General features: G+C 51.1%; 1 protein-coding gene across 1 annotated transcript; it reads right to left on the bottom strand.

The window, feature by feature from the left end:
• Window positions 1–912: 912 nt before the first annotated feature.
• Window positions 913–2,848, bottom strand: LOC123733116 (exocyst complex component 1-like). The gene is made up of 3 exons (XM_045712475.1): window positions 2,612–2,848; window positions 1,706–1,920; window positions 913–1,506 (listed from the first exon to the last, which is right to left on the bottom strand). The coding sequence occupies exons 1-3, from the start codon at window positions 2,730–2,732 to the stop codon at window positions 1,240–1,242; spliced, it is 603 nt and encodes a 200-aa protein (XP_045568431.1). The 5' UTR covers window positions 2,733–2,848; the 3' UTR covers window positions 913–1,239.
• Window positions 2,849–27,239: the final 24,391 nt, after the last annotated feature.

The following is a 27,239-nucleotide window of genomic DNA, read 5'->3' as shown; positions in this document are numbered from 1 at the left end:
CCCAGAGGCGCAACATCGCGAAACAGACCAGGCCGGAGTTTGATAAATCAATGAGAGAAGTGAAAGATTTTTCAATAGTTGTTCATTTTCTCGAAATCGAAAGGCACTACCTAGATCAGAGCCAACGTCTTAAGTAGTTGTGAACATGTTGTTACTACAACCTCGTGAAAGTCGAGGAGTGTCTTTGACGGCTTGCACATGCGCAATTTGGCGAGAGACGACCGTTAGACCCGATGACGTGTTTCTGCGCATGAGCTTAGCGAGCCAGCGTCGCCATGACATCGCCTTCACCTACAACCGTGATCGGGGATTTCTGTTGGAGAAGCACTTTCAGCCTATCTTTATACTTGTACTGTCTTTGATTTGGTCATCTTTATACTTGTACTGTCTTTGATTTGGTCATCTTTACACTGTACTGTCTTTGATTTGGTCATCTTTACACTGTACTGTCTTTGATTTGGTCATCTTTATACTTGTACTGTCTTTGATTTGGTCATCTTTATTCTTGTACTGTCTTTGATTTGGTCATCTTTATTCTTGTACTGTCTTTGATTTGGTCATCTTTATTCTTGTACTGTCTTTGATTTGGTCATCTTTACACTGTACTGTCTTTGATTTGGTCATCTTTACACTGTACTGTCTTTGATTTGGTCATCTTTATACTTGTACTGTCTTTGATTTGGTCATCTTTATTCTTGTACTGTCTTTGATTTGGTCATCTTTATTCTTGTACTGTCTTTGATTTGGTCATCTTGTCACTCTACTGTCTTTGATTTGGTCATCAAAAATAACCGCATGATGTCAGAGTTTGTTGATTTAGTTTTGCTGCTGCCATCTACGGAAGATATTTCAAAGAGAAAAATTATGAAAAACTTCTCAAACTGATGGAATGAGAACATAAGAAGACAAAAGGAAAGTTGTTACATTTTATTCCGATTATTAGCTGTAATCATTTCACATGCTTGAGGAACAGTGTTAGAACGTTCAGAATCAGAACAGAGACAGAAGGTTTATAAGTACATGCAACACAGAGACTTAGAAATCTGGAAAGACAGTCATTTTAAATAGTGTATTCTTGATACATGGTAGAGCCTATGATTCACTCACACACACACACACACACACCTCAGACTCTTTCTCTCTCTCTAAAATGGTATAACTGCTTGCATTTTGCCGGACCCCAGGAAGAGTAGCTGCTGCCTTGGGGATCCACAATAAATCCAAATCCAAATATCTCTGTCAGTCCAGAGGTACAGGGCACAAGGACAGACACACCAGGTTAGCAGCGTAGAAACATATCTGCATCAGCACCACACAGTCTCCTCTGTTCAAATATATAGACGACGGACTGATGTAGGCCAGGTCATAGTTCACCAGAGTCAAAGGTCGCCCGCAGTGCTTTTCGCTCAGGGCAACCAGGGCCCGCGCCATGCAGTACTTGGCGCCGCAGCTGAAGGCCGTCACCGACCGCACAGTGGAGAAGTGCATCAGGAAACACGGGTCGTCCTACAGGGAGGGGGGGAGAGAAGAGAGGGGAGGTGAGGTCATCAAAGGGGGACTAGAAGAAGAAGAAGAATGTCACAGCAAATGTTGTAATGGAACAACTGTTCACCTTGCAGTGAGGACAGAATCATGGCAGCCCCTAGAGTCAACACTTAAATGTAAACACGGATGTAATGCAAAATCTGAGAATGATGTTCCTTACCACATCCGGATCCCGCCCGTCCAGCAGAGTGAGGTCCTGGAGGAGCCAGACTTCCGTCCTCAGGTAGGAGTCCTCCAAGCAGGAACTCAGGCAAAACTGAGACTTGAGCTTCTTTTTCGATCCGGATTTCTGGGAATTCAGCAACTTGTTTGATCCAGAATACAGTGATTTCCGAGATCTCACCACACACAGCTGCACCTCTTTGGTCTTGGTCACTGTGGACCAGAGGACAACAATTATGTTTTGGAAAGGAATAGTCAAGCCGTTTTCTCAAGCAAAGCTAATGTTGTTTTTACCAATAGGGACAAAATGCATTGTTCCAAAAGGGATGCCGTTTTCCCGAGGACAACGGATGTTATCCAGCATTGGAAATTCAATTAGCGAGTAGAAGTAACACTCCTCTATTGGTGACGTTCACGGACTGTATCCAAAGACAAACTATTCAAGCCTAATTTCCATAGCAGATGTAGTTTGTTATATGACCCTAGTAACCTCCTCATCAACAGACTTCCCTGAGGTCTTTGAAAAAACAATCCATCCGTCATTAAAAAGAACAAGTAGACCTAAAACAGAAACATCGTCATCTCTGCATCAGAGACCAAAGGAAAGTAAGAACGGAAGAAAACAGAAGAAAAACCACAACATCATTTAGAAAGAGATTTGGTCACACGTGGGACTGGAACCCACAACCCTGGCATTACAAGCATCATACTCTACCGACTGAGCCACACGGGACCATCAATCCATCATTAAAAAGAAGAAAAAACGCACGGAAACAGACAGAACATCATTTAGAAAGAGAAATAGAAGGAGAGAATCGTACAAAATAAAAAAGAAAGCAAGATGATTGAATAAACAAATGAACAATAAAATCAAACAAATGAAACAGAAGATGCTGATTTTTACCGTAGACACAGAGAAAATGTCTTCCTGGTGTTGCTTCATGTATCTCTATAAACTTCTGTAGTTTCTGTCCTTCAGGTCTAAACAACATCCTCTGCATCTCTTTTCTCAGTAGGGACGACATCTCAACACACAGGGATGGACAGGCTGGGAGGAGGAGGAGAGGAAGAGAGAGGGATGGACACTCTGACAGAGGTGGAGAGAAGGAGAGCAACAGAGTGGGAGAGGAGGAGAGCTACAGAGGAGGACAGAGGAGGAGAGAGAGAGTGGAGGAGAGGAGGAGAGCTACAGAGGAGGACAGAGGAGGAGAGGAGGAGAGAGGGTTAGAGGAGGAGAGCTACAGAGGAGGACAGAGGAGGAGAGAGAGAGTGGAGGAGAGGAGGAGAGCTACAGAGGAGGACAGAGGAGGAGAGGAGGAGAGAGGGTTAGAGGAGGAGAGGAGGAGAGCTACAGAGGAGGACAGAGGAGGAGAGGAGGAGAGAGGGTTAGAGGAGGAGAGCTACAGAGGAGGACAGAGAAGGAGAGGAGGAGGGCTACAGAGGAGGACAGAGGAGGAGAGAGGGTTAGAGGAGGAGAGCTACAGAGGAGGACAGAGAAGGAGAGGAGGAGATAGGATTAGAGGAGGAGAGCTACAGAGGAGGACAGAGAAGGAGAGGAGGAGAGAGGAGGAGAGCTACAGAGGAGGACAGAGAAGGAGAGAGGAGGAGAGGAGGAGAGCTACAGAGGAGGACAGACAGAGTGGAAGAGAGGAGGAGAGAGGGATACTGGGACAGAGGAAGAGAGGAGGAGAGAGACAGACTGGGACAGAGGAGAGAAGAGAGGGATATGGGGATGGGGAGGAAAGTGTTGCAACAGGAGAAGAGAGACAGAAAAGAGAAAACCACTCAGTCAACAGGAGGGGAAGTAGGAGGTTGGAGAGAGTCTATAAAACCGGGAAAGTGGTGGTGTGTGTGTGTGTGTGTGTGTGTGTGTGTGTGTGTGTGTGTGTGTGTGTGTGTGTGTGTGTGCGCGGTTGACATACCCTCACTCTCTATCTATGTCTTTCTCTCTCTACACACACACACCACACACACACAGTGCAGCAGTTATGGATGAGCCATGTATCCATCGACCATAATGATATCAGATTATTACTTCTCTTCACTGTAATCGCCCTCAGAGGGACCAGGGAGAGAGAGAGCCAGCAATCAGACACAGGATGCTTCCCTACATAGTGCACTACATTTGACTAGGGCCCATAGGGAATAGGGAGCCATTTGGGACCCTCAGATCCTCCCATCGATCGGCCCTATTAAACCTCTACTATTAAAGTCCATTATGACAGTCTGAAGTGACCAGGCTGGGTGTCTCTCTCCCTCTCCCTCTCTCTCGCTCTCCCTCTCTCTCTCTCTCTACACACCCACCACACACACACACACACACACACACACACACACACACACACACACACAGACAGACCATTCAAGTCCATTATAACAGTCTAAAGGGACCAGGCTGGGTGGCTCCACCATGGATCCTGGCATCTGCCTCAATGTGTATCATCATGTTCCATTAGATTGGAGTTATACTGAGATGTATAATTGAGAGAGAGAGAGAGAGAGAGAGAGAGACACACAAGGACAAGGCAGAATCACACACACACACACCATTTTGCAACAAGCTCTCAGTCTCACATCAGAATTAGACGTGTATCCATGTTTCTCAAATCTCAAATTCCGAAGTGGTTCCAAACAGAACATTTTAAGGTTAGTCATTAATTCTGAATGGTTAAGGTAAGGGTTAAGGTTAGTCATTAATTCTGAATGGTTAAGATAAGGGTTAAGGTTAGTCATTAATTCTAAATGGTTAAGGTAAGGGTTAAGGTTAGTCATTAATTCTGAATGGTTAAGGTAAGGGTTAAGGTTAGTCATTCATTCTAAATGGTTAAGGTAAGGGTTAAGGTTAGTCATTAATTCTGAATGGTTAAGATAAGGGTTAAGATTAGTCATTAATTCTGAATGGTTAAGGTAAGGGTTAAGGTTAGTCATTAATTCTAAATGGTTAAGGTAAGGGTTAAGGTTAGTCATTAATTCTGAACGGTTAAGATAAGGGTTAAGGTTAAGGTTAGTCATTAATTCTGAATGGTTAAGGATAAAGGTTAAGGCTTTAAACAAAATATCAAAAACATCTTTCCGTGGCTGAATTCAAACATGCAACCTTTACAACCAAAGTCAGATGTTGACGTCAAATACAGACTTAACCATTCAGACTTAATGCCTTAACTGAACCCTAACCTTACAAAAGTGGAGTGAATACCTAAACACTTAGACATTTGACATTTGGAACAACTTTGAAATTTGACGTTTGAGAAACATAGGTGAACGTCTAATTCTGCCATCACACTGTGAGACCTGGTTGACTTTTGGGGTGTCTCCGTGACGACAGTATGGTGTCTCCGTGACGACAGTGTGGTGTCTCCGTGACGACAGTATGGTGTCTCCGTGATGTCAGTATGGTGTCTCCGTGACGACAGTGTGGTGTCTCCGTGATGTCAGTATGGTGTCTCCGTGACGACAGTGTGGTGTCTCCGTGACGACAGTGTGGTGTCTCCGTGATGTCAGTATGGTGTCTCCGTGATGTCAGTGTGGTGTCTCCGTGATGTCAGTGTGGTGTCTCCGTGATGTCAGTGTGGCGTCTCCGTGACGTCAGTGTGGCGTCTCCGTGACGACAGCGGGCGTCTCCGTGACGACAGTGTGGCGTCTCCGTGACGTCAGTGTGGCGTCTCCGTGACGACAGTGTGGTGTCTCCGTGATGTCAGTGTGGTGTCTCCGTGATGTCAGTATGGTGTCTCCGTGACGACAGTATGGTGTCTCCGTGATGTCAGTGTGGTGTCTCCGTGACGACAGTGTGGTGTCTCCGTGATGTCAGTGTGGTGTCTCCGTGATGTCAGTATGGTGTCTCCGTGACGACAGTATGGTGTCTCTGTGATGTCAGTATGGTGTCTCCGTGACGACAGTGTGATGTCTCCGTGACGACAGTATGGTGTCTCCGTGATGTCAGTATGGTGTCTCCGTGACGACAGTGTGGTGTCTCCGTGATGTCAGTATGGTGTCTCCGTGACGACAGTGTGGTGTCTCCGTGACGACAGTGTGGTGTCTCCGTGACGACAGTGTGGTGTCTCCGTGATGTCAGTATGGTGTCTCCGTGATGTCAGTGTGGTGTCTCCGTGATGTCAGTGTGGCGTCTCCGTGACGTCAGTGTGGCGTCTCCGTGACGACAGCGGGGCGTCTCCGTGACGACAGTGTGGCGTCTCCGTGACGTCAGTGTGGCGTCTCCGTGACGACAGTGTGGTGTCTCCGTGATGTCAGTGTGGTGTCTCCGTGATGTCAGTATGGTGTCTCCGTGACGACAGTATGGTGTCTCCGTGATGTCAGTGTGGTGTCTCCGTGACGACAGTGTGGTGTCTCCGTGATGTCAGTGTGGTGTCTCCGTGATGTCAGTGTGGTGTCTCCGTGATGACAGTGTGGTGTCTCCGTGATGTCAGTATGGTGTCTCCGTGACGACAGTGTGGTGTCTCCGTGACGACAGTGTGGTGTCTCCGTGATGACAGTATGGTGTCTCCGTGATGTCAGTATGGTGTCTCCGTGACGACAGTGTGGTGTCTCCGTGATGTCAGTATGGTGTCTCCGTGACGACAGTGTGGTGTCTCCGTGACGACAGTGTGGTGTCTCCGTGATGACAGTGTGGTGTCTCCGTGATGTCAGTATGGTGTCTCCGTGATGTCAGTGTGGTGTCTCCGTGATGTCAGTGTGGCGTCTCCGTGACGTCAGTGTGGCGTCTCCGTGACGTCAGTGTGGCGTCTCCGTGACGTCAGTGTGGCGTCTCCGTGACGACAGCGGGGCGTCTCCGTGACGACAGCGGGGCGTCTCCGTGATGTCAGTGTGGTGTCTCTGTGATGTCAGCGGGCGTCTCCGTGACGACAGCAGGGCGTCTATGGTTATCAGTTTCAGTTCATTATGTGTCATTCTGTCATTGGCTGTTCAGAGTGGATAGAACACATGAGACTGGAGGGGAGAAATAGACTCAAAATGATGATTTGATTTATGTGTGTGTGTGTGTGTGTGTGTGTGTGTGTGTGTGTGTGTGTGTGTGTGTGTGTGTGTGTGTGTGTGTGTGTGTGTGTGTGTGATGATTAGATTTGACACATTTGTGAAAACAGAGAGGGATCGTCCTTCAGCTAAGTGCTTTTGTGTTCATGTTGTTGTTGGTTTTTGTGGTCATTTTCTGGAAAGGCTCTTTAGAACTGAAATGGAAAGGAGGGAGGAGGAGGGAGGGGAGGGAGGGGAGGGAGGGGAGGGAGAGGGGAGGGGAGGGAGGAGGGGAGGGAGGGGAGGGAGGGAGGGGAAGGGAAGGGGAGGGAAGGGAAGGAGGGAAGGGAGAGGGGAGGGAGGGAAGGGAAGGGAAGGGAGGGAGGGAGGGAAGGGAAGGAAGGGAAGGGAGGGAGGGAAGGGAGGAGGGAGGAGGGAGGGGAGGAAGGAGGGAAGGGAAGGGGAGGGAAGGGAAGGAAGGGAAGGGGGAGGAGGGAAGGGGAGGAGGGAGGGAGGGAGGGAAGGGAGGAGGGAAGGGGGGAAGGGAAGGGAAGGGAGGGAAGGGAAGGGAAGGGAAGGGAGGGAGGGAAGGAAGGGAAGGGAAGGGGAAGGGAGGGAAGGGAAGGAGGAGGGGAGGGAAGGGAAGGGAAGGGAGGGGAAGGGAAGGGGAGGGAAGGGAGGGAAGGGAAGGGAAGGAGGGAAGGAGGGGAAGGGAAGGGAAGGGAGGGAAGGGAGGGGAAGGAAGGGAGGGTAGGGAAGGGAAGGGAGGGAGGGAAGGAAGGGAAGGGAGGGAAGGAAGGGAAGGGAGGAGGGAGGGGAGGGAAGGGAAGGGAGGAAGGAAGGGAAGGGAAGGAAGGAGGAGGGAGGGAAGGAAGGAAGGAGGGAAGGGAAGGAAGGGGAAGGGAAGGAAGGAAGGGAAGGAAGGAAGGGAAGGAAGGAAGGAAGGGAAGGGAAGGGAGGGAAGGGAAGGGAGGGAAGGAAGGAGGAGGGGAGGGAAGGAGGGAAGGAGGAAGGAAGGGAAGGAAGGGAAGGGAAGGGAAGGGAAGGGAAGGAAGGGAAGGGAAGGAAGGGAAGGGAAGGAAGGGAAGGAGGGAAGGAAGGAGGGAAGGGAAGGAAGGGAAGGGAGGGGAAGGGAGGGAAGGGAAGGGAAGGAAGGGAGGGAAGGGAAGGGAAGGAGGGGAAGGAAGGGAGGAGGGGAGGGAAGGGAGGAAGGGAAGGAAGGGGAGGGGAGGGGAGGAGAGGGAGGGAAGGGAAGGGAGGGGAGGGAAGGAAGGGAGGGGAAGGGAAGGGGAGGGAGGGAAGGGAAGGGAAGGAAGGAAGGGAAGGGAAGGGAGGGGAAGGAAGGAAGGGAGGGAAGGGAGGGAGGGAAGGGAAGGGAAGGAGGGAAGGGAAGGGAAGGAGGGAAGGGGAGGGAGGGGAGGGGAGGAGGGAAGGGAAGGGAAGGGAAGGAGGAGGGGAGGGAAGGGAAGGGAGGGGAAGGAAGGGAAGGAAGGGAGGGAAGGGAAGGGAGGGAAGGGAATGGAAGGGAGGGAAGGGAAGGGAAGGGGGGAAGGGGAGGGAAGGGAAGGGAGGGGAAGGGAAGGAAGGGGAGGAGGAGGAGGAGGGAGGGAGGGAGGGATATGTTGAATCTCATGAATAACACATGTAGGGTGTTTCCCAAATGGGACCCTCTTCCCTAGGCCTCCATCTATATGTACACCCCTTCATACACTATATATACAAAAGTATGTGGACACCCCTTCAAATTAGTGGATTTGGTTATTTCTGTCACACCCGCAGTAGAATGGCATTACTGAAGAGCTCAGTGACTTTCAACGTGGCACCGTCATAGGATGCGACCTTTCCAACAAGTCAGTTTGTACAATTTCTGCCCTGCTAGAGCTGCCACGTTCAACTGTAAGTGATGCTATTGTGAAGTGGAAACGTCTACAAGCAACAACGGCTCAGCCGCGAAGTGGTAGGCCACACAAGCTCACAGAGCGGGACCGCGAGTACTGAAGCGCGTAGAGTGTAAAAATCATCTGTCCTCGGTTGCAACACTCACTACCGAGTTCCAAACTGCCTCTGGAAACAACAATCAGCACAAGAACTTTCCATCGGGAGCTTCAGGAAATGGCCGAGCAGCAGCACACAAGCCTAAAATCACCATGCCAAACGCCAACTGGAGTGGTGTAAAGCTCGCCGCCATTGGACTCTGGAGCAGTGGAAACGCATTCTCTGGAGTGATGAATCACGCTTCATCGTCTGGCAGTCCGACGGATAAATCTGGGATTTGCGGATACCAGGAGAATGCTACTTGCCTGAATGCACACTGCCAACTGTAAAGTTTGGTGGAGGAGAAATAATGGTCTTGGAATGTTTTTCATGGTTCGGGCCCCTTAGTTCCAGTGAAGGGAAATCTTAACGCTACAGTATACAATGACATTCTAGATGATTCTGTGGTTCCAACTTTGTAGCAACAGTTTGGAGAAGGCCCTTTCCTGTTTCAGCATGACAATTCCTGCTCGCACAAAGCGGGGTCCATACAGAAAGGGTTTGTCATGATCGGTGTGGAAGAACTTGACTGGCCTGCACAGAGCCCTGACCTCAACCCCACCGAAAACCTTTGCGATGAATTAGAACCCTGACTGCAAGTGAGGCCTAATCGTCCAACATCAGTGTCCGACCTCACTAATGCTCTTGTGGCTGAATGGAAGCAAGTCCCTGCAAAATGTTTCCAACATCTAGTGGAAAGCCTCCCAGAAGAGTGGAGGCTGTTATAGCAGCAAAGGGGTCAACCAACTCCATATTAATGCCCATGATTTTGGAATGAGATGTTCGACGAGCAGGTGTCCACATAGTTTTGGTCATGTAGTGTATATATATTTACAAAATATATATGGGGATTGGAAATGATGCAGACAATTACATTGAAGGAAGCCATAATATATCTGCAATATTAAAGCTGAACTACTCCCTAAAAAAATAGAAAGAGGCTCAAATTGATGAATTGATTTATGTGTGTGTGTGTGTGAGTGTGTGTGTGTGTGTGTGTGTGTGTGTGTGTGTGTGTGTGTGTGTGTGTGTGTGTGTGTGTGTGTGTGTGATGATTAGATTTGACACATTTGTGAAAACAGAGAGGGATCGTCCTTCAGCTAAGTGCTTTTGTGTTCATGTTGTTGTTGGTTTTGTGGTCATTTTCTGGAAAGGCTCTTTAGAACTGAAATGGAAAGGAGGGAGGAGGAGGGAGGGGAGGGAGGGGAGGGAGGGAAGGAGGGGAGGGGAGGGAAGGGAGGGAGGGAGGGGGAGGAGGGAGGGGAGGGAGGGAGGGAGGGAGGGAGGGAGGGAGGGGAGGGAGGGGAGGGAGGGAGGAGAGGGAGGGAGGGAGGAGGGGGAGGGGAGGGAGGAGGGGAAGGGAAGGGAGGAGGGGAGGGAGGGAGGGGAGGGAGGGGAGGGAGGAGGGGAGGGGAAGGGAGGGAGGGAGGAGGGAGGGAGAGGGAGGGGAGGGGAGGGAGGGGAGGGAGGGAGGGAGGAGGGAGGGAGGGAGGGGAGGGGAGGGAAGGGAAGGGGAGGGGAGGAGGAGGGAGGGGAGGGGAGGGAGGGAGGGAGGGAGGGAGGGAGGGAGGGAGGGAAGGAAGGGAAGGAAGGGAGGGGAGGAGGGGAGGGGAGGGAGGAGGGGAGGGAGGAGGAGGGAGGGAGGGGGGAGGGAAGGGGAGGAGGGAAGGGAGGGAGGGAGGGGAGGGGAGGGAGGAGGAGGGAGGAGGAGGGAGGGGGAGGGGAGGGAGGGAGGGGAGGGAGGGAGAGGGGAGGGGAGGGAGGGGAGGAGGGAGGGAGGGAGGGGAGGGGAGGGAGGGAGGGGAGGGGAGGGAGGGAGGAGGGAGGGAGGGGAGGGAGGGAGGGAGGGAGGGAGGGGAGGGAGGGGAGGGGAGGGGAGGGGAGGGGAGGGAGGGGAGGGGAGGGAGGGGGAGGGAAGGGAGGGAGGGGAGGGAGGGAGGGAGGAGGGGAAGGAAGGAAGGGAAGGAGGGGAGGGAAGGAAGGAAGGGAAGGGAAGGGAAGGGAAGGAAGGAGGGGAGGGAAGGAGGGGAGGGAAGGGAAGGAAGGAGGGAGGGAAGGGGTAGGGAAGGGAAGGGAGGGAGGGGAGGAAGGGGGGAGGGGAGGGAGGGAGGGAAGGGAGGGGGAAGGGAGGGAGGGGAGGGGAGGGAGGGGAGGGAAGGGAGGGGAGGGAAGGGAGGGGAGGGGAGGAGGGGAGGAGGGGAGGGAGGGAGGAGGGGAGGGGAGGGGAGGGAGGAGGGAGGGGGAGAGGGAAGGAGGAGGAGGGAGGGAGGGAGGAGGAGGGAAGGAGGGAGGGAGGGAAGGGAAGGAGGAAGGGAAGGGAGGGAGGGAAGGGAAGGGAAGGGAGGGGAGGAAGGAGGGAAGGAGGGAAGGGAGGGGAGGAAGGAGGGAGGAAGGGAAGGAAGGAGGAAGGGAGGGAAGGGAAGGAAGGGAGGGAGGGTAGGGAAGGGAGGGTAGGGGAGGGAAGGGAGGAGGGAGGGAAGGAAGGTAGGGAAGGGAGGGTAGGGAAGGGAAGGGAAGGGAGGGGAGGGAAGGAAGGGAAGGAAGGGAAGGGAGGGTAGGGAAGGAGGGTAGGGAAGGGAGGGAGGGAGGGAAGGAAGGGAAGGAAGGAAGGGAGGGTAGGAAGGGAAGGGGAGGGAGGGGAGGGAAGGAAGGGAAGGGAGGAAGGAAGGGAAGGGGAGGAGGGGAGGGGAGGGAGGGAGGGGAAGGGAGGGAGGGGAGGGAGGGAAGGAAGGAGGAGGGAAGGGAAGGAAGGAAGGAGGGGAAGGGAAGGGAAGGGGAGGAGGGGGGAGGGAGGAGGGAAGGGGAGGGGAGGGGAGGGGAGGGAGGGAGGGGGAGGGAGGGAGGGGAGGGAGGGAGGGGAGGGAGGGGAGGGAGGGGAGGGAGGGAGGAGGGAAGGAGGGGAGGGGAGGGAAGGGAAGGAGGGGAGGGAAGGGAGGGGAGGGAAGGGGAGGGAGGGGGGGAAGGAGGAAGGAGGAAGGGAAGGGAGGGAAGGAGGGGGAAGGGAAGGAAGGAAGGAGGGGAGGGAAGGAAGGGAAGGAGGGAGGGAAGGAGGGGAGGGAAGGGAAGGAAGGGAGGAGGAAGGAAGGGAAGGGAGGGGAGGAGGGAGGGAAGGAAGGAAGGAAGGAGGGAAGGGAAGGGGAGGGAAGGAAGGGAAGGAAGGAAGGAAGGGAAGGGAAGGGAAGGGAAGGAAGGGAAGGAAGGAAGGGGGAAGGAAGGGAAGGGAAGGAGGGAGGGAAGGAGGGAGGGAAGGAGGAGGGGAAGGAAGGGAAGGGAAGGAAGGAAGGGAAGGGAGGGGAAGGGAAGGAAGGAAGGGAGGGAGGGAAGGAGGGAGGGAGGGAAGGGGAAGGGAAGGAAGGGAAGGGAAGGAAGGAGGGAAGGGAAGGGAAGGAAGGGAGGGAAGGAAGGAGGGGAGGGAAGGGAAGGGAGGAAGGGAAGGAGGGAAGGAAGGAGGGAAGGGAAGGGAAGGGAAGGGAAGGGAGGGGAAGGGAAGGAAGGGGAGGGAAGGGAAGGGAAGGAGGAAGGGGAAGGGAAGGAAGGAAGGGAAGGGGAGGAAGGGAAGGGAGGGAAGGGAGGGAAGGAAGGGAGGAGGGAGGGAAGGAAGGAAGGGGAAGGGAAGGGAGGGAAGGGAAGGAAGGGAGAGGGAGGGAAGGGAAGGAGGGGAAGGAAGGGAAGGGAGGAAGGGGAGGGGAGGGAAGGAGGGGAGGGGAGGGGAGGGAGGGAAGGAAGGAGGGGAGGAAGGGAAGGAAGGAAGGAGGGGAAGGAAGGGAAGGGAAGGGAGGGAGGGGAGGGAGGGAGGAGGGGAGGGAGGGGGGAGGGGGGAGGGGAGGGAGGAGGGGAGGGAGGGGAAGGGAGAGGAGGGAGGGGAGGAGGAAGGGGAGGGGAGGGGGGGAAGGAGGGAGGGAGGAAGGGGAGGGAAGGAGAGGGAGGGAAGGGAGGAAGGAAGGAAGGGAAGGAAGGAGGAAGGGAAGGGGAGGGAGGGGGAGGAAGGGAAGGAGGGGAGGAAGGAAGGGAAGGAAGGGAGGGAGGGGAAGGAAGGGAAGGAAGGGAAGGAGGGAAGGGAAGGGAAGGAAGGGAGGAGGAAGGGAAGGAAGGAAGGGAAGGAAGGAAGGGAAGGGAAGGAAGGAGGGAAGGAGGAAGGAAGGGAAGGGAAGGAAGGAAGGGAAGGAAGGGGGAAGGAGGAGGAAGGGAGGGAAGGAAGGAAGGGAAGGAAGGAAGGGAAGGGAAGGGGAGGGAAGGGAAGGGAAGGAAGGAGGGAAGGGAAGGGAAGGGAAGGAGGGGGGAAGGAAGGGGAGGGAAGGGAGGAGGGAAGGAAGGGAAGGGGAGGGAAGGGAAGGAAGGAAGGAAGGGGAGGGGAGGGAAGGGAGGGAAGGAAGGAGGAAGGAGGGGAGGGAAGGGAAAGGAAGGGAGGGAAGGGAGGGGAGGGGAGGGGAGGGGAGGGAAGGAAGGGAGGGAGGGGAGGAGGGGAGGGGAGAGGGAGGGAGGGGAGGAGGGGAGGGAGGGGGGAGGGAGGGAGGGAGGGAGGGAGGGAGGGAGGGGAGGGAAGGAGGAGGGAAGGAGGGAAGGGGAGGGAGGGGAGGAGGAGGAGGGAGGAGGGAGGAGGGGGAGGAGGGAGGAGGGAGGGAGGAAGGAGGGAGGGAAGGGAAGGAGGAGGAAGGGAAGGGAAGGAGGAAGGGAAGGAAGGGAAGGGAAGGAGGAGGGGAGGGAAGGGAGGGAGGGAAGGAAGGAAGGGAGGAGGGAAGGGAAGGAAGGGAAGGAGGGAGGGAAGGAAGGGAAGGAAGGAGGGAAGGGGAAGGGAAGGAAGGAAGGGAAGGGGAAGGAAGGAGGGAAGGAAGGGAAGGAAGGAAGGGAAGGGAAGGGAGGAGGAAGGGAAGGAGGGAAGGAAGGGAAGGAAGGGAAGGGAAGGAAGGGAAGGAAGGAAGGGGAGGGAGGGGAAGGGAAGGAAGGGAGGGAGGGAAGGGAAGGAAGGGAGGGAGGGAAGGGAAGGGAAGGGAAGGGAGGAAGGGAAGGAGGGAAGGAAGGAAGGGGAAGGGAAGGGAAGGAAGGGAAGGAAGGGAGGGAAGGGAAGGAAGGAGGGAAGGGAAGGAGGGGAGAAGGGAAGGGAAGGGAAGGAAGGGAAGGGAGGGGAAGGAGGGGAGGGAAGGGAAGGAGGAAGGAAGGGAAGGAGGAGGGAAGGAAGGAAGGAAGGGAAGGGAGGGAAGGGAAGGAGGGAAGGAAGGAAGGAGGGAAGGAAGGGAGGAGGGAAGGGAGGAGGGGAGGGAAGGAAGGGAAGGGAAGGAGGAAGGAAGGGAAGGGAAGGAAGGGAGGGAAGGGAAGGAGGGGAGGGAAGGGAAGGAGGGGAAGGGAAGGAGGGAAGGGAGGGGAGGAAGGGAAGGGAGGGAAGGAAGGGAAGGAAGGAAGGGAAGGGAAGGAGGAAGGGAAGGAAGGGAGGGGAAGGGAAGGAAGGAAGGGAGGGAGGAGGGAAGGAAGGGAAGGGAAGGGAAGGAAGGGAAGGAGGGAAGGGAAGGAAGGGAAGGGAGGGAAGGAAGGGAAGGAGGAAGGAAGGGAGGGAAGGGAGGGAAGGAAGGGAGGGAAGGAAGGGAAGGAAGGAAGGGAGGGAAGGAAGGGAAGGGAGGAAGGAAGGGAAGGAAGGGAAGGAAGGGAGGAAGGGAAGGGAAGGGAAGGAAGGAAGGGAAGGAAGGGAAGGGAAGGAAGGAAGGAAGGGAAGGAGGGAGGGGAGGAAGGAAGGAGAAGGGAAGGAAGGGAAGGAAGGGAGGGGAAGGAGGGAAGGGAAGGGAGGGAAGGGAAGGGAAGGGAGGGTAGGGAAGGTAGGGAAGGGAGGAGGAAGGGAAGGGGAGGGAAGGAAGGGGAAGGAAGGAAGGAAGGGAAGGGAAGGGAAGGAAGGAAGGAAGGGAAGGAAGGAAGGGAAGGAAGGGAAGGGAAGGGAAGGAGGGAAGGAAGGGAAGGGGAGGGAAGGAAGGAAGGAAGGGAAGGGAAGGAAGGGAAGGAAGGGAAGGGAAGGGAGGAAGGGAAGGGAAGGGAAGGAGGAGGGAAGGGAAGGGAGGGAGGGAGGGGAGGAAGGGAGGAGGAGGAGGAAGGGAGGGGAGGGAAGGGAGGGAGGAGGAGGGAGGGGAGGAAGGAGGAAGGAAGGGAAGGGAGGGAGGGAAGGAAGGGAAGGGAAGGGGAGGAAGGGAGGAAGGGAAGGAGGGGAAGGAGGGGAGGAGGAGGGAAGGGAAGGAGGAGGAGGAAGGGAGGGAGGAGGAAGGAAGGAAGGGAAGGGAAGGAAGGAAGGGAGGAAGGGAAGGGAAGGAAGGAAGGGAAGGAAGGGAGGGAAGGGAGGGGAGGGAAGGGAGGAAGGAAGGGAAGGAAGGGAGGAGAAGGGAAGGGAAGGGAAGGAAGGAAGGGGAGGAAGGGAGGAGAGGGAAGGAAGGGAGGGAAGGAAGGAGGAAGGAAGGAAGGGAAGGAGGAAGGGAAGGAGGGAAGGGAGGAGGAAGGGAAGGGAGGAGGAAGGGAGGAAGGAAGGGAAGGGAAGGGAAGGAGGGAAGGAAGGGGAGGGAAGGGAGGAAGGAGGGAAGGAAGGGAAGGGAGGGAAGGGAAGGGAGGAAGGAGGGGAGGAGGGAGGGAGGGGAGGGAAGGAGGGAAGGGAAGGAGGGGAGGAGGAAGGGGAGGGAAGGAAGGGAAGGGAAGGAGGGGAGGAAGGGAAGGAAGGGAAGGAAGGAAGGGAAGGGAAGGAAGGGAAGGAAGGGAAGGAAGGGAAGGGAAGGAAGGAAGGAAGGAGGGAAGGGAAGGAAGGGAGGGAAGGAAGGGAGGGGGAAGGAAGGGAGGGAAGGAGGGGAGGGAAGGGAAGGAGGGAAGGAAGGGAGGGGAAGGAAGGAAGGGAGGGAAGGGAGGGGGAGTGAGGGAGGGAAGGGAGGGAAGGAAGGGAGGGGAGGAAGGGAAGGAGGGGAGGGAAGGGAAGGGAGGGGAGGGAAGGGGAGGGGAGGGGAGGAGGGAGGGGAGGGAGGGGAGGGGAGGGGAGGGAGGGAAGGGAGGGAAGGGAGGGGAGGGAAGGGAGGAGGAAGGAAGGGAAGGGAGGAAGGAAGGGAGGGAAGGAAGGGAGGGAAGGAAGGGAAGGGAGGGAAGGAGGAAGGGAAGGGGAGGGAAGGGAAGGGAAGGGAGGGAAGGAGGGGAAGGGGAGGGAAGGGAGGAAGGAGGGGAAGGAGGAAGGGAAGGAAGGGAAGGGAAGGGAAGGGAAGGGAAGGGAAGGGAAGGGAAGGGAAGGGAAGGGAAGGGAAGGGAAGGGAAGGGAGGGGAAGGGAAGGGAGGGAAGGGAGGGGAGGGAAGGGAACCTGAGGGAGTGACAGATAGAACAGGAAGATAACAACAAGGCTGACTGGGGAATGAACCTGAGGGAGTGACAGGTAGAACAGGAAGGTAACAACAAGGCTGACTGGGGCATGAAGCTGAGGGAGTGACAGGTAGAACAGGAACACAAGGCTGACTGGGGAATGAACCTGAGGGAGTGACAGGTAGAACAGGAAGATAACAACAAGGCTGACTGGGGAATGAACCTGAGGGAGTGACAGGTAGAACAGGAACACAAGGCTGACTGGGGAATGAACCTGAGGGAGTGGCAGGGAGAACAGGAACACAAGGCTGACTGGGGAATGAACCTGAGGGAGTGACAGGTAGAACAGGAAGATAACAACAAGGCTGACTGGGGAATGAACCTGAGGGAGTGACAGGTAGAACAGGAAGATAACATCAAGGCTGACTGGGGAATGAAACTGAGGGAGTGACAGGTAGAACAGGAAGATAACAACAAGGCTGACTGGGGAATGAACCTGAGGGAGTGACAGGTAGAACAGGAAGATAACAACAAGGCTGACTGGGGAATGAACCTGAGGGAGTGACAGGTAGAACAGGAACACAAGGCTGACTGGGGAATGAACCTGAGGGAGTGACAGGTAGAACAGGAAGATAACAACAAGGCTGACTGGGGAATGAACCTGAGGGAGTGGCAGGTAGAACAGGAACACAAGGCTGACTGGGGAATGAACCTGAGGGAGTGGCAGGTAGAACAGGAACACAAGGCTGACTGGGGAATGAACCTGAGGGAGTGACAGGTAGAACAGGAAGGTAACAACAAGGCTGACTGGGGAATGAACCTGAGGGAGTGACAGGTAGAACAGGAAGGTAACAACAAGGCTGACTGGGGAATGAACCTGAGGGAGTGGCAGGTAGAACAGGAACACAAGGCTGACTGGGGAATGAACCTGAGGGAGTGTCAGGTAGAACAGGAAGATAACAACAAGGCTGACTGGGGAATGAACCTGAGGGAGTGACAGGTAGAACAGGAAGGTAACAACAAGGCTGACTGGGGCATGAACCTGAGGGAGTGACAGGTAGAACAGGAACACAAGGCTGACTGGGGAATGAACCTGAGGGAGTGACAGGTAGAACAGGAAGGTAACAACAAGGCTGACTGGGGAATGAACCTGAGGGAGTGACAGGTAGAACAGGAAGATAACAACAAGGCTGACTGGGGAATGAACCTGAGGGAGTGACAGGTAGAACAGGAAGATAACAACAAGGCTGACTGGGGAATGAACCTGAGGGAGTGACAGGTAGAACAGGAAGGTAACAACAAGGCTGACTGGGGAATGAACCTGAGGGAGTGACAGGTAGAACAGGAAGGTAACAACAAGGCTGACTGGGGAATGAACCTGAGGGAGTGGCAGACAGAACAGGAAGATAACAACAAGGCTGACTGGGGAATGAACCTGAGGGAGTGACAGATAGAACAGGAAGATAACAACAAGGCTGACTGGGGAATGAACCTGAGGGAGTGACAGGTAGAACAGGAACACAAGGCTGACTGGGGAATGAACCTGAGGGAGTGACAGGTAGAACAGGAAGGTAACAACAAGGCTGACTGGGGAATGAACCTGAGGGAGTGACAGGTAGAACAGGAACACAAGGCTGACTGGGGAATGAACCTGAGGGAGTGACAGGTAGAACAGGAAGATAACAACAAGGCTGACTGGGGAATGAACCTGAGGGAGTGACAGGTAGAACAGGAAGGTAACAACAAGGCTGACTGGGGAATGAACCTGAGGGAGTGGCAGGTAGAACAGGAAGGTAACAACAAGGCTGACTGGGGAATGAACCTGAGGGAGTGACAGGTAGAACAGGAACACAAGGCTGACTGGGACATGAACCTGAGGGAGTGGCAGGTAGAACAGGAACACAAGGCTGACTGGGACATGAACCTGAGGGAGTGACAGGTAGAACAGGAAGATAACATCAAGGCTGACTGGGGAATGAACCTGAGGGAGTGACAGATAGAACAGGAAGGTAACAACAAGGCTGACTGGGGAATGAACCTGAGGGAGTGACAGGTAGAACAGGAACACAAGTCTGACTGGGGAATGAACCTGAGGGAGTGGCAGGTAGAACAGGAACACAAGGCTGACTGGGGAATGAACCTGAGGGAGTGTCAGGTAGAACAGGAAGATCACAAGGCTGACTGGGGAATGAACCTGAGGGAGTGACAGATAGAACAGGAAGGTAACAACAAGGCTGACTGGGGAATGAACCTGAGGGAGTGACAGGTAGAACAGGAACACAAGGCTGACTGGGGAATGAACCTGAGGGAGTGACAGGTAGAACAGGAAGATAACAACAAGGCTGACTGGGGCATGAACCTGAGGGAGTGACAGGTAGAACAGGAACACAAGGCTGACTGGGGAATGAACCTGAGGGAGTGACAGGTAGAACAGGAAGATAACAACAAGGCTGACTGGGGAATGAACCTGAGGGAGTGACAGGTAGAACAGGAAGGTAACAACAAGGCTGACTGGGGAATGAACCTGAGGGAGTGACAGGTAGAACAGGAAGATAACATCAAGGCTGACTGGGGAATGAACCTGAGGGAGTGACAGGTAGAACAGGAACACAAGGCTGACTGGGGAATGAACCTGAGGGAGTGGCAGGTAGAACAGGAACACAAGGCTGACTGGGGAATGAACCTGAGGGAGTGACAGGTAGAACAGGAAGATAACAACAAGGCTGACTGGGGAATGAACCTGAGGGAGTGACAGTTAGAACAGGAAGATAACAACAAGGCTGACTGGGGAATGAACCTGAGGGAGTGACAGGTAGAACAGGAAGATAACATCAAGGCTGACTGGGGAATGAACCTGAGGGAGTGACAGGTAGAACAGGAACACAAGGCTGACTGGGGAATGAACCTGAGGGAGTGACAGGTAGAACAGGAAGATAACAACAAGGCTGACTGGGGAATGAACCTGAGGGAGTGGCAGACAGAACAGGAAGATAACAACAAGGCTGACTGGGGAATGAACCTGAGGGAGTGGCAGACAGAACAGGAAGATAACAACAAGGCTGACTGGGGAATGAACCTGAGGGAGTGGCAGACAGAACAGGAAGATAACAACAAGGCTGACTGGGGAATGAACCTGAGGGAGTGACAGGTAGAACAGGAAGGTAACAACAAGGCTGACTGGGGCATGAAGCTGAGGGAGTGACAGGTAGAACAGGAAGACAAGGCTGACTGGGGAATGAACCTGAGGGAGTGACAGGTAGAACAGGAAGGTAACAACAAGGCTGACTGGGGAATGAACCTGAGGGAGTGGCAGGTAGAGGGATGGAAATCATAGAAGGGCTGCAGTCCAGGTGAGTCTCATGAGGCGCAGGTGCGCGGAACGATGGTGACAGGTGTGCGCAATAATCCCCACACTGGCGAAAACGAGCGCTGGAAAGAGGGAGAGCGGGACTAAACGTGATAGTGAAAAAGTACATTTTTGTATGCTTTACGTCATCACGCACTAGTTTTTATCTGCAACGAGTCAGTTTGGTGGAAACAGCGACGGTGGGGAAAATGCGGGTATTTTCTCTATGCGGTTTCTAGAATATTCGCATGAATATTGGATGGAAACCTAGATGATTATAAGATTATTATGGACAAAATGTTTCAAACTGCAGTCAAGCATCGATCATCATGTCACCAGAAGAAGACCTGGATATTTATTGGAAAGCAGCATCAAACTCATCACCTTTTCACTTTCACCCCCCTGTGAAGTTGAATTTATTTCATCTGTAGCCTAATAAACTGCATGTTATCCTGAGTTGTAGTGGGAGGACCAGACACCATATCATCTGTAGCCTAATAAACTGCATGTTATCCTGAGTTGTAGTGGGAGGACCAGACACCATATCATCTGTAGCCTAATAAACTGCATGTTATCCTGAGTTGTAGTGGGAGGACCAGACACCATATCATCTGTAGCCTAATAAACTGCATGTTATCCTGAGTTGTAGTGGGAGGACCAGACACCATATCATCTGTAGCCTAATAAACTGCATGTTATCCTGAGTTGTAGTGGGAGGACCAGACACCATATCATCTGTAGCCTAATAAACTGCATGTTATCCTGAGTTGTAGTGGGAGGACCAGACACCATATCATCTGTAGCCTAATAAACTGCATGTTATCCTGAGTTGTAGTGGGAGGACCAGACACCATATCATCTGTAGCCTAATAAACTGCATGTTATCCTGAGTTGTAGTGGGAGGACCAGACACCATATCATCTGTAGCCTAATAAACTGCATGTTATCCTGAGTTGTAGTGGGAGGACCAGACACCATATCATCTGTAGCCTAATAAACTGCATGTTATCCTGAGTTGTAGTGGGAGGACCAGACACCATATCATCTGTAGCCTAATAAACTGCATGTTATCCTGAGTTGTAGTGGGAGGACCAGACACCATATCATCTGTAGCCTAATAAACTGCATGTTATCCTGAGTTGTAGTGGGAGGACCAGACACCATATCATCTGTAGCCTAATAAACTGCATGTTATCCTGAGTTGTAGTGGGAGGACCAGACACCATATCATCTGTAGCCTAATAAACTGCATGTTATCCTGAGTTGTAGTGGGAGGACCAGACACCATATCATCTGTAGCCTAATAAACTGCATGTTATCCTGAGTTGTAGTGGGAGGACCAGACACCATATCATCTGTAGCCTAATAAACTGCATGTTATCCTGAGTTGTAGTGGGAGGACCAGACACCATATCATCTGTAGCCTAATAAACTGCATGTTATCCTGAGTTGTAGTGGGAGGACCAGACACCATATCATCTGTAGCCTAATAAACTGCATGTTATCCTGAGTTGTAGTGGGAGGACCAGACACCATATCATCTGTAGCCTAATAAACTGCATGTTATCCTGAGTTGTAGTGGGAGGACCAGACACCATATCATCTGTAGCCTAATAAACTGCATGTTATCCTGAGTTGTAGTGGGAGGACCAGACACCATATCATCTGTAGCCTAATAAACTGCATGTTATCCTGAGTTGTAGTGGGAGGACCAGACACCATATCATCTGTAGCCTAATAAACTGCATGTTATCCTGAGTTGTAGTGGGAGGACCAGACACCATATCATCTGTAGCCTAATAAACTGCATGTTATCCTGAGTTGTAGTGGGAGGACCAGACACCATATCATCTGTAGCCTAATAAACTGCATGTTATCCTGAGTTGTAGTGGGAGGACCAGACACCATATCATCTGTAGCCTAATAAACTGCATGTTATCCTGAGTTGTAGTGGGAGGACCAGACACCATATCATCTGTAGCCTAATAAACTGCATGTTATCCTGAGTTGTAGTGGGAGGACCAGACACCATATCATCTGTAGCCTAATAAACTGCATGTTATCCTGAGTTGTAGTGGGAGGACCAGACACCATATCATCTGTAGCCTAATAAACTGCATGTTATCCTGAGTTGTAGTGGGAGGACCAGACACCATATCATCTGTAGCCTAATAAACTGCATGTTATCCTGAGTTGTAGTGGGAGGACCAGACACCATATCATCTGTAGCCTAATAAACTGCATGTTATCCTGAGTTGTAGTGGGAGGACCAGACACCATATCATCTGTAGCCTAATAAACTGCATGTTATCCTGAGTTGTAGTGGGAGGACCAGACACCATATCATCTGTAGCCTAATAAACTGCATGTTATCCTGAGTTGTAGTGGGAGGACCAGACACCATATCATCTGTAGCCTAATAAACTGCATGTTATCCTGAGTTGTAGTGGGAGGACCAGACACCATATCATCTGTAGCCTAATAAACTGCATGTTATCCTGAGTTGTAGTGGGAGGACCAGACACCATATCATCTGTAGCCTAATAAACTGCATGTTATCCTGAGTTGTAGTGGGAGGACCAGACACCATATCATCTGTAGCCTAATAAACTGCATGTTATCCTGAGTTGTAGTGGGAGGACCAGACACCATATCATCTGTAGCCTAATAAACTGCATGTTATCCTGAGTTGTAGTGGGAGGACCAGACACCATATCATCTGTAGCCTAATAAACTGCATGTTATCCTGAGTTGTAGTGGGAGGACCAGACACCATATCATCTGTAGCCTAATAAACTGCATGTTATCCTGAGTTGTAGTGGGAGGACCAGACACCATATCATCTGTAGCCTAATAAACTGCATGTTATCCTGAGTTGTAGTGGGGAGGACCAGACACCATATCATCTGTAGCCTAATAAACTGCATGTTATCCTGAGTTGTAGTGGGAGGACCAGACACCATATCATCTGTAGCCTAATAAACTGCATGTTATCCTGAGTTGTAGTGGGAGGACCAGACACCATATCATCTGTAGCCTAATAAACTGCATGTTATCCTGAGTTGTAGTGGGAGGACCAGACACCATATCATCTGTAGCCTAATAAACTGCATGTTATCCTGAGTTGTAGTGGGAGGACCAGACACCATATCATCTGTAGCCTAATAAACTGCATGTTATCCTGAGTTGTAGTGGGAGGACCAGACACCATATCATCTGTAGCCTAATAAACTGCATGTTATCCTGAGTTGTAGTGGGAGGACCAGACACCATATCATCTGTAGCCTAATAAACTGCATGTTATCCTGAGTTGTAGTGGGAGGACCAGACACCATATCATCTGTAGCCTAATAAACTGCATGTTATCCTGAGTTGTAGTGGGAGGACCAGACACCATATCATCTGTAGCCTAATAAACTGCATGTTATCCTGAGTTGTAGTGGGAGGACCAGACACCATATCATCTGTAGCCTAATAAACTGCATGTTATCCTGAGTTGTAGTGGGAGGACCAGACACCATATCATCTGTAGCCTAATAAACTGCATGTTATCCTGAGTTGTAGTGGGAGGACCAGACACCATATCATCTGTAGCCTAATAAACTGCATGTTATCCTGAGTTGTAGTGGGAGGACCAGACACCATATCATCTGTAGCCTAATAAACTGCATGTTATCCTGAGTTGTAGTGGGAGGACCAGACACCATATCATCTGTAGCCTAATAAACTGCATGTTATCCTGAGTTGTAGTGGGAGGACCAGACACCATATCATCTGTAGCCTAATAAACTGCATGTTATCCTGAGTTGTAGTGGGAGGACCAGACACCATATCATCTGTAGCCTAATAAACTGCATGTTATCCTGAGTTGTAGTGGGAGGACCAGACACCATATCATCTGTAGCCTAATAAACTGCATGTTATCCTGAGTTGTAGTGGGAGGACCAGACACCATATCATCTGTAGCCTAATAAACTGCATGTTATCCTGAGTTGTAGTGGGAGGACCAGACACCATATCATCTGTAGCCTAATAAACTGCATGTTATCCTGAGTTGTAGTGGGAGGACCAGACACCATATCATCTGTAGCCTAATAAACTGCATGTTATCCTGAGTTGTAGTGGGAGGACCAGACACCATATCATCTGTAGCCTAATAAACTGCATGTTATCCTGAGTTGTAGTGGGAGGACCAGACACCATATCATCTGTAGCCTAATAAACTGCATGTTATCCTGAGTTGTAGTGGGAGGACCAGACACCATATCATCTGTAGCCTAATAAACTGCATGTTATCCTGAGTTGTAGTGGGAGGACCAGACACCATATCATCTGTAGCCTAATAAACTGCATGTTATCCTGAGTTGTAGTGGGAGGACCAGACACCATATCATCTGTAGCCTAATAAACTGCATGTTATCCTGAGTTGTAGTGGGAGGACCAGACACCATATCATCTGTAGCCTAATAAACTGCATGTTATCCTGAGTTGTAGTGGGAGGACCAGACACCATATCATCTGTAGCCTAATAAACTGCATGTTATCCTGAGTTGTAGTGGGAGGACCAGACACCATATCATCTGTAGCCTAATAAACTGCATGTTATCCTGAGTTGTAGTGGGAGGACCAGACACCATATCATCTGTAGCCTAATAAACTGCATGTTATCCTGAGTTGTAGTGGGAGGACCAGACACCATATCATCTGTAGCCTAATAAACTGCATGTTATCCTGAGTTGTAGTGGGAGGACCAGACACCATATCATCTGTAGCCTAATAAACTGCATGTTATCCTGAGTTGTAGTGGGAGGACCAGACACCATATCATCTGTAGCCTAATAAACTGCATGTTATCCTGAGTTGTAGTGGGAGGACCAGACACCATATCATCTGTAGCCTAATAAACTGCATGTTATCCTGAGTTGTAGTGGGAGGACCAGACACCATATCATCTGTAGCCTAATAAACTGCATGTTATCCTGAGTTGTAGTGGGAGGACCAGACACCATATCATCTGTAGCCTAATAAACTGCATGTTATCCTGAGTTGTAGTGGGAGGACCAGACACCATATCATCTGTAGCCTAATAAACTGCATGTTATCCTGAGTTGTAGTGGGAGGACCAGACACCATATCATCTGTAGCCTAATAAACTGCATGTTATCCTGAGTTGTAGTGGGAGGACCAGACACCATATCATCTGTAGCCTAATAAACTGCATGTTATCCTGAGTTGTAGTGGGAGGACCAGACACCATATCATCTGTAGCCTAATAAACTGCATGTTATCCTGAGTTGTAGTGGGAGGACCAGACACCATATCATCTGTAGCCTAATAAACTGCATGTTATCCTGAGTTGTAGTGGGAGGACCAGACACCATATCATCTGTAGCCTAATAAACTGCATGTTATCCTGAGTTGTAGTGGGAGGACCAGACACCATATCATCTGTAGCCTAATAAACTGCATGTTATCCTGAGTTGTAGTGGGAGGACCAGACACCATATCATCTGTAGCCTAATAAACTGCATGTTATCCTGAGTTGTAGTGGGAGGACCAGACACCATATCATCTGTAGCCTAATAAACTGCATGTTATCCTGAGTTGTAGTGGGAGGACCAGACACCATATCATCTGTAGCCTAATAAACTGCATGTTATCCTGAGTTGTAGTGGGAGGACCAGACACCATATCATCTGTAGCCTAATAAACTGCATGTTATCCTGAGTTGTAGTGGGAGGACCAGACACCATATCATCTGTAGCCTAATAAACTGCATGTTATCCTGAGTTGTAGTGGGAGGACCAGACACCATATCATCTGTAGCCTAATAAACTGCATGTTATCCTGAGTTGTAGTGGGAGGACCAGACACCATATCATCTGTAGCCTAATAAACTGCATGTTATCCTGAGTTGTAGTGGGAGGACCAGACACCATATCATCTGTAGCCTAATAAACTGCATGTTATCCTGAGTTGTAGTGGGAGGACCAGACACCATATCATCTGTAGCCTAATAAACTGCATGTTATCCTGAGTTGTAGTGGGAGGACCAGACACCATATCATCTGTAGCCTAATAAACTGCATGTTATCCTGAGTTGTAGTGGGAGGACCAGACACCATATCATCTGTAGCCTAATAAACTGCATGTTATCCTGAGTTGTAGTGGGAGGACCAGACACCATATCATCTGTAGCCTAATAAACTGCATGTTATCCTGAGTTGTAGTGGGAGGACCAGACACCATATCATCTGTAGCCTAATAAACTGCATGTTATCCTGAGTTGTAGTGGGAGGACCAGACACCATATCATCTGTAGCCTAATAAACTGCATGTTATCCTGAGTTGTAGTGGGAGGACCAGACACCATATCATCTGTAGCCTAATAAACTGCATGTTATCCTGAGTTGTAGTGGGAGGACCAGACACCATATCATCTGTAGCCTAATAAACTGCATGTTATCCTGAGTTGTAGTGGGAGGACCAGACATCACGTCACAGCGTCATGTTTACTTCCATGTGATGGTTATTATACTGTAGCAATATTTACATCACTAGCATTTCTTGCATAATTGATTTTACCGGCACAAAAAAAGATCTCACCTTGTCTAGCATATGTTGTTTTGTCGGCATTTGTAAAGTTTACCGACAAAATGTTCTTTTTCTTTCAGGCCTGTCTGACATTTTTTTTAATCAGACATGTACATTATATTTGCATAAAAAGGTTGAATGGAAACCTGGTTAGTTTGTGGTATTTCAGCTTTGTGGTAGTTCAGGTCAACTGAGGACAACTGAAGTGCTTCACTTTGATGCTAAACCCATAAAGGCGATGATATTGCAACTAAATACTCAACATTTATTGATCAATCCCTTGAAAACGGCACTCCGTTGTCTGTGGTTTTAGCGGAGCTGCGGGTCTCCTTGCCATCCCAGCAGGCAAATGGAACGCTTTCTTTCCACCGTATTGTGACGTTTTATTGATGACGACCTATTAGAATGAGTTGTATAAAAGGTTCTAACTCCATAATGACATCACGCTCTCTGTGTTTTCATTTGAATGTAAACTTGTTTCTGTGCTGCTATGTGACAGAATATTCATATTCCCATACATATTGATCTGAGCATCTTTGAGGAACAATGCAGGTGAGTACTGAGCAGGCTAAATTATGATCTAACCCCCCCCCATTAAAAGCTCAATAGCTGTATTCTGACAGTTTAAAAACATTATTTGTAGAGGCTGCTGCCTAAAGTTTTCAGATGTATAGTTAAATGGTACTCAATACATTTAGCTGTGATACGACTAGCTCCTAAACGTCTAAACTAACATGGATCATTTAGCTACTTGATTGAGAATTTTAGGACCCCTGTAGGTATCAAAAATCAATATATATATTTATTTTTTGGGGCCTTCGCTATAGTCCATAGACGGGAATGCATTGAGAGGAACACAATATATAAATGGCAGAACACAGAGTCAAAAAAATGTATCATAAGGAATAAGGTTTTGAAGCGTCTGTCCTTTATATAAGAGATATAAGAAAGCTCAGAAAGAAATACATATTTAACCCTTTTATTTTGTTGGCACAAAACTACTTCCATAAATCCATAATTTTTTTCAAAACTGGTACCGGGTTACCTTCAGATGAGTCCCGTGACATTTGTGGGGGTCGTAGAGACAAACGAAGAACACCATCTTGTTCGTGAGAGTCTCCCCTTTCTATAGTGGGGTCACAAACGATTCGAACGCTACAGACGATTTTCGGGATGTCTCCTGGGCTGACAAACAGCGTTGTAGCTCTGCCACTTTCAACCACAGACGTGGAAGAGAGACATCAGCGGATGTGGTGGATTGAGAAGCAGCCCATTCAAAAATATATC

This window comes from Salmo salar, unplaced genomic scaffold (assembly GCF_905237065.1).
Source record: "Salmo salar unplaced genomic scaffold, Ssal_v3.1, whole genome shotgun sequence".
NCBI classification, from domain to species: Eukaryota; Metazoa; Chordata; class Actinopteri; order Salmoniformes; family Salmonidae; genus Salmo; species Salmo salar.
Note: the sequence above shows the minus strand (reverse complement) of the source record. Positions and strands in the feature narration are given on the sequence as shown.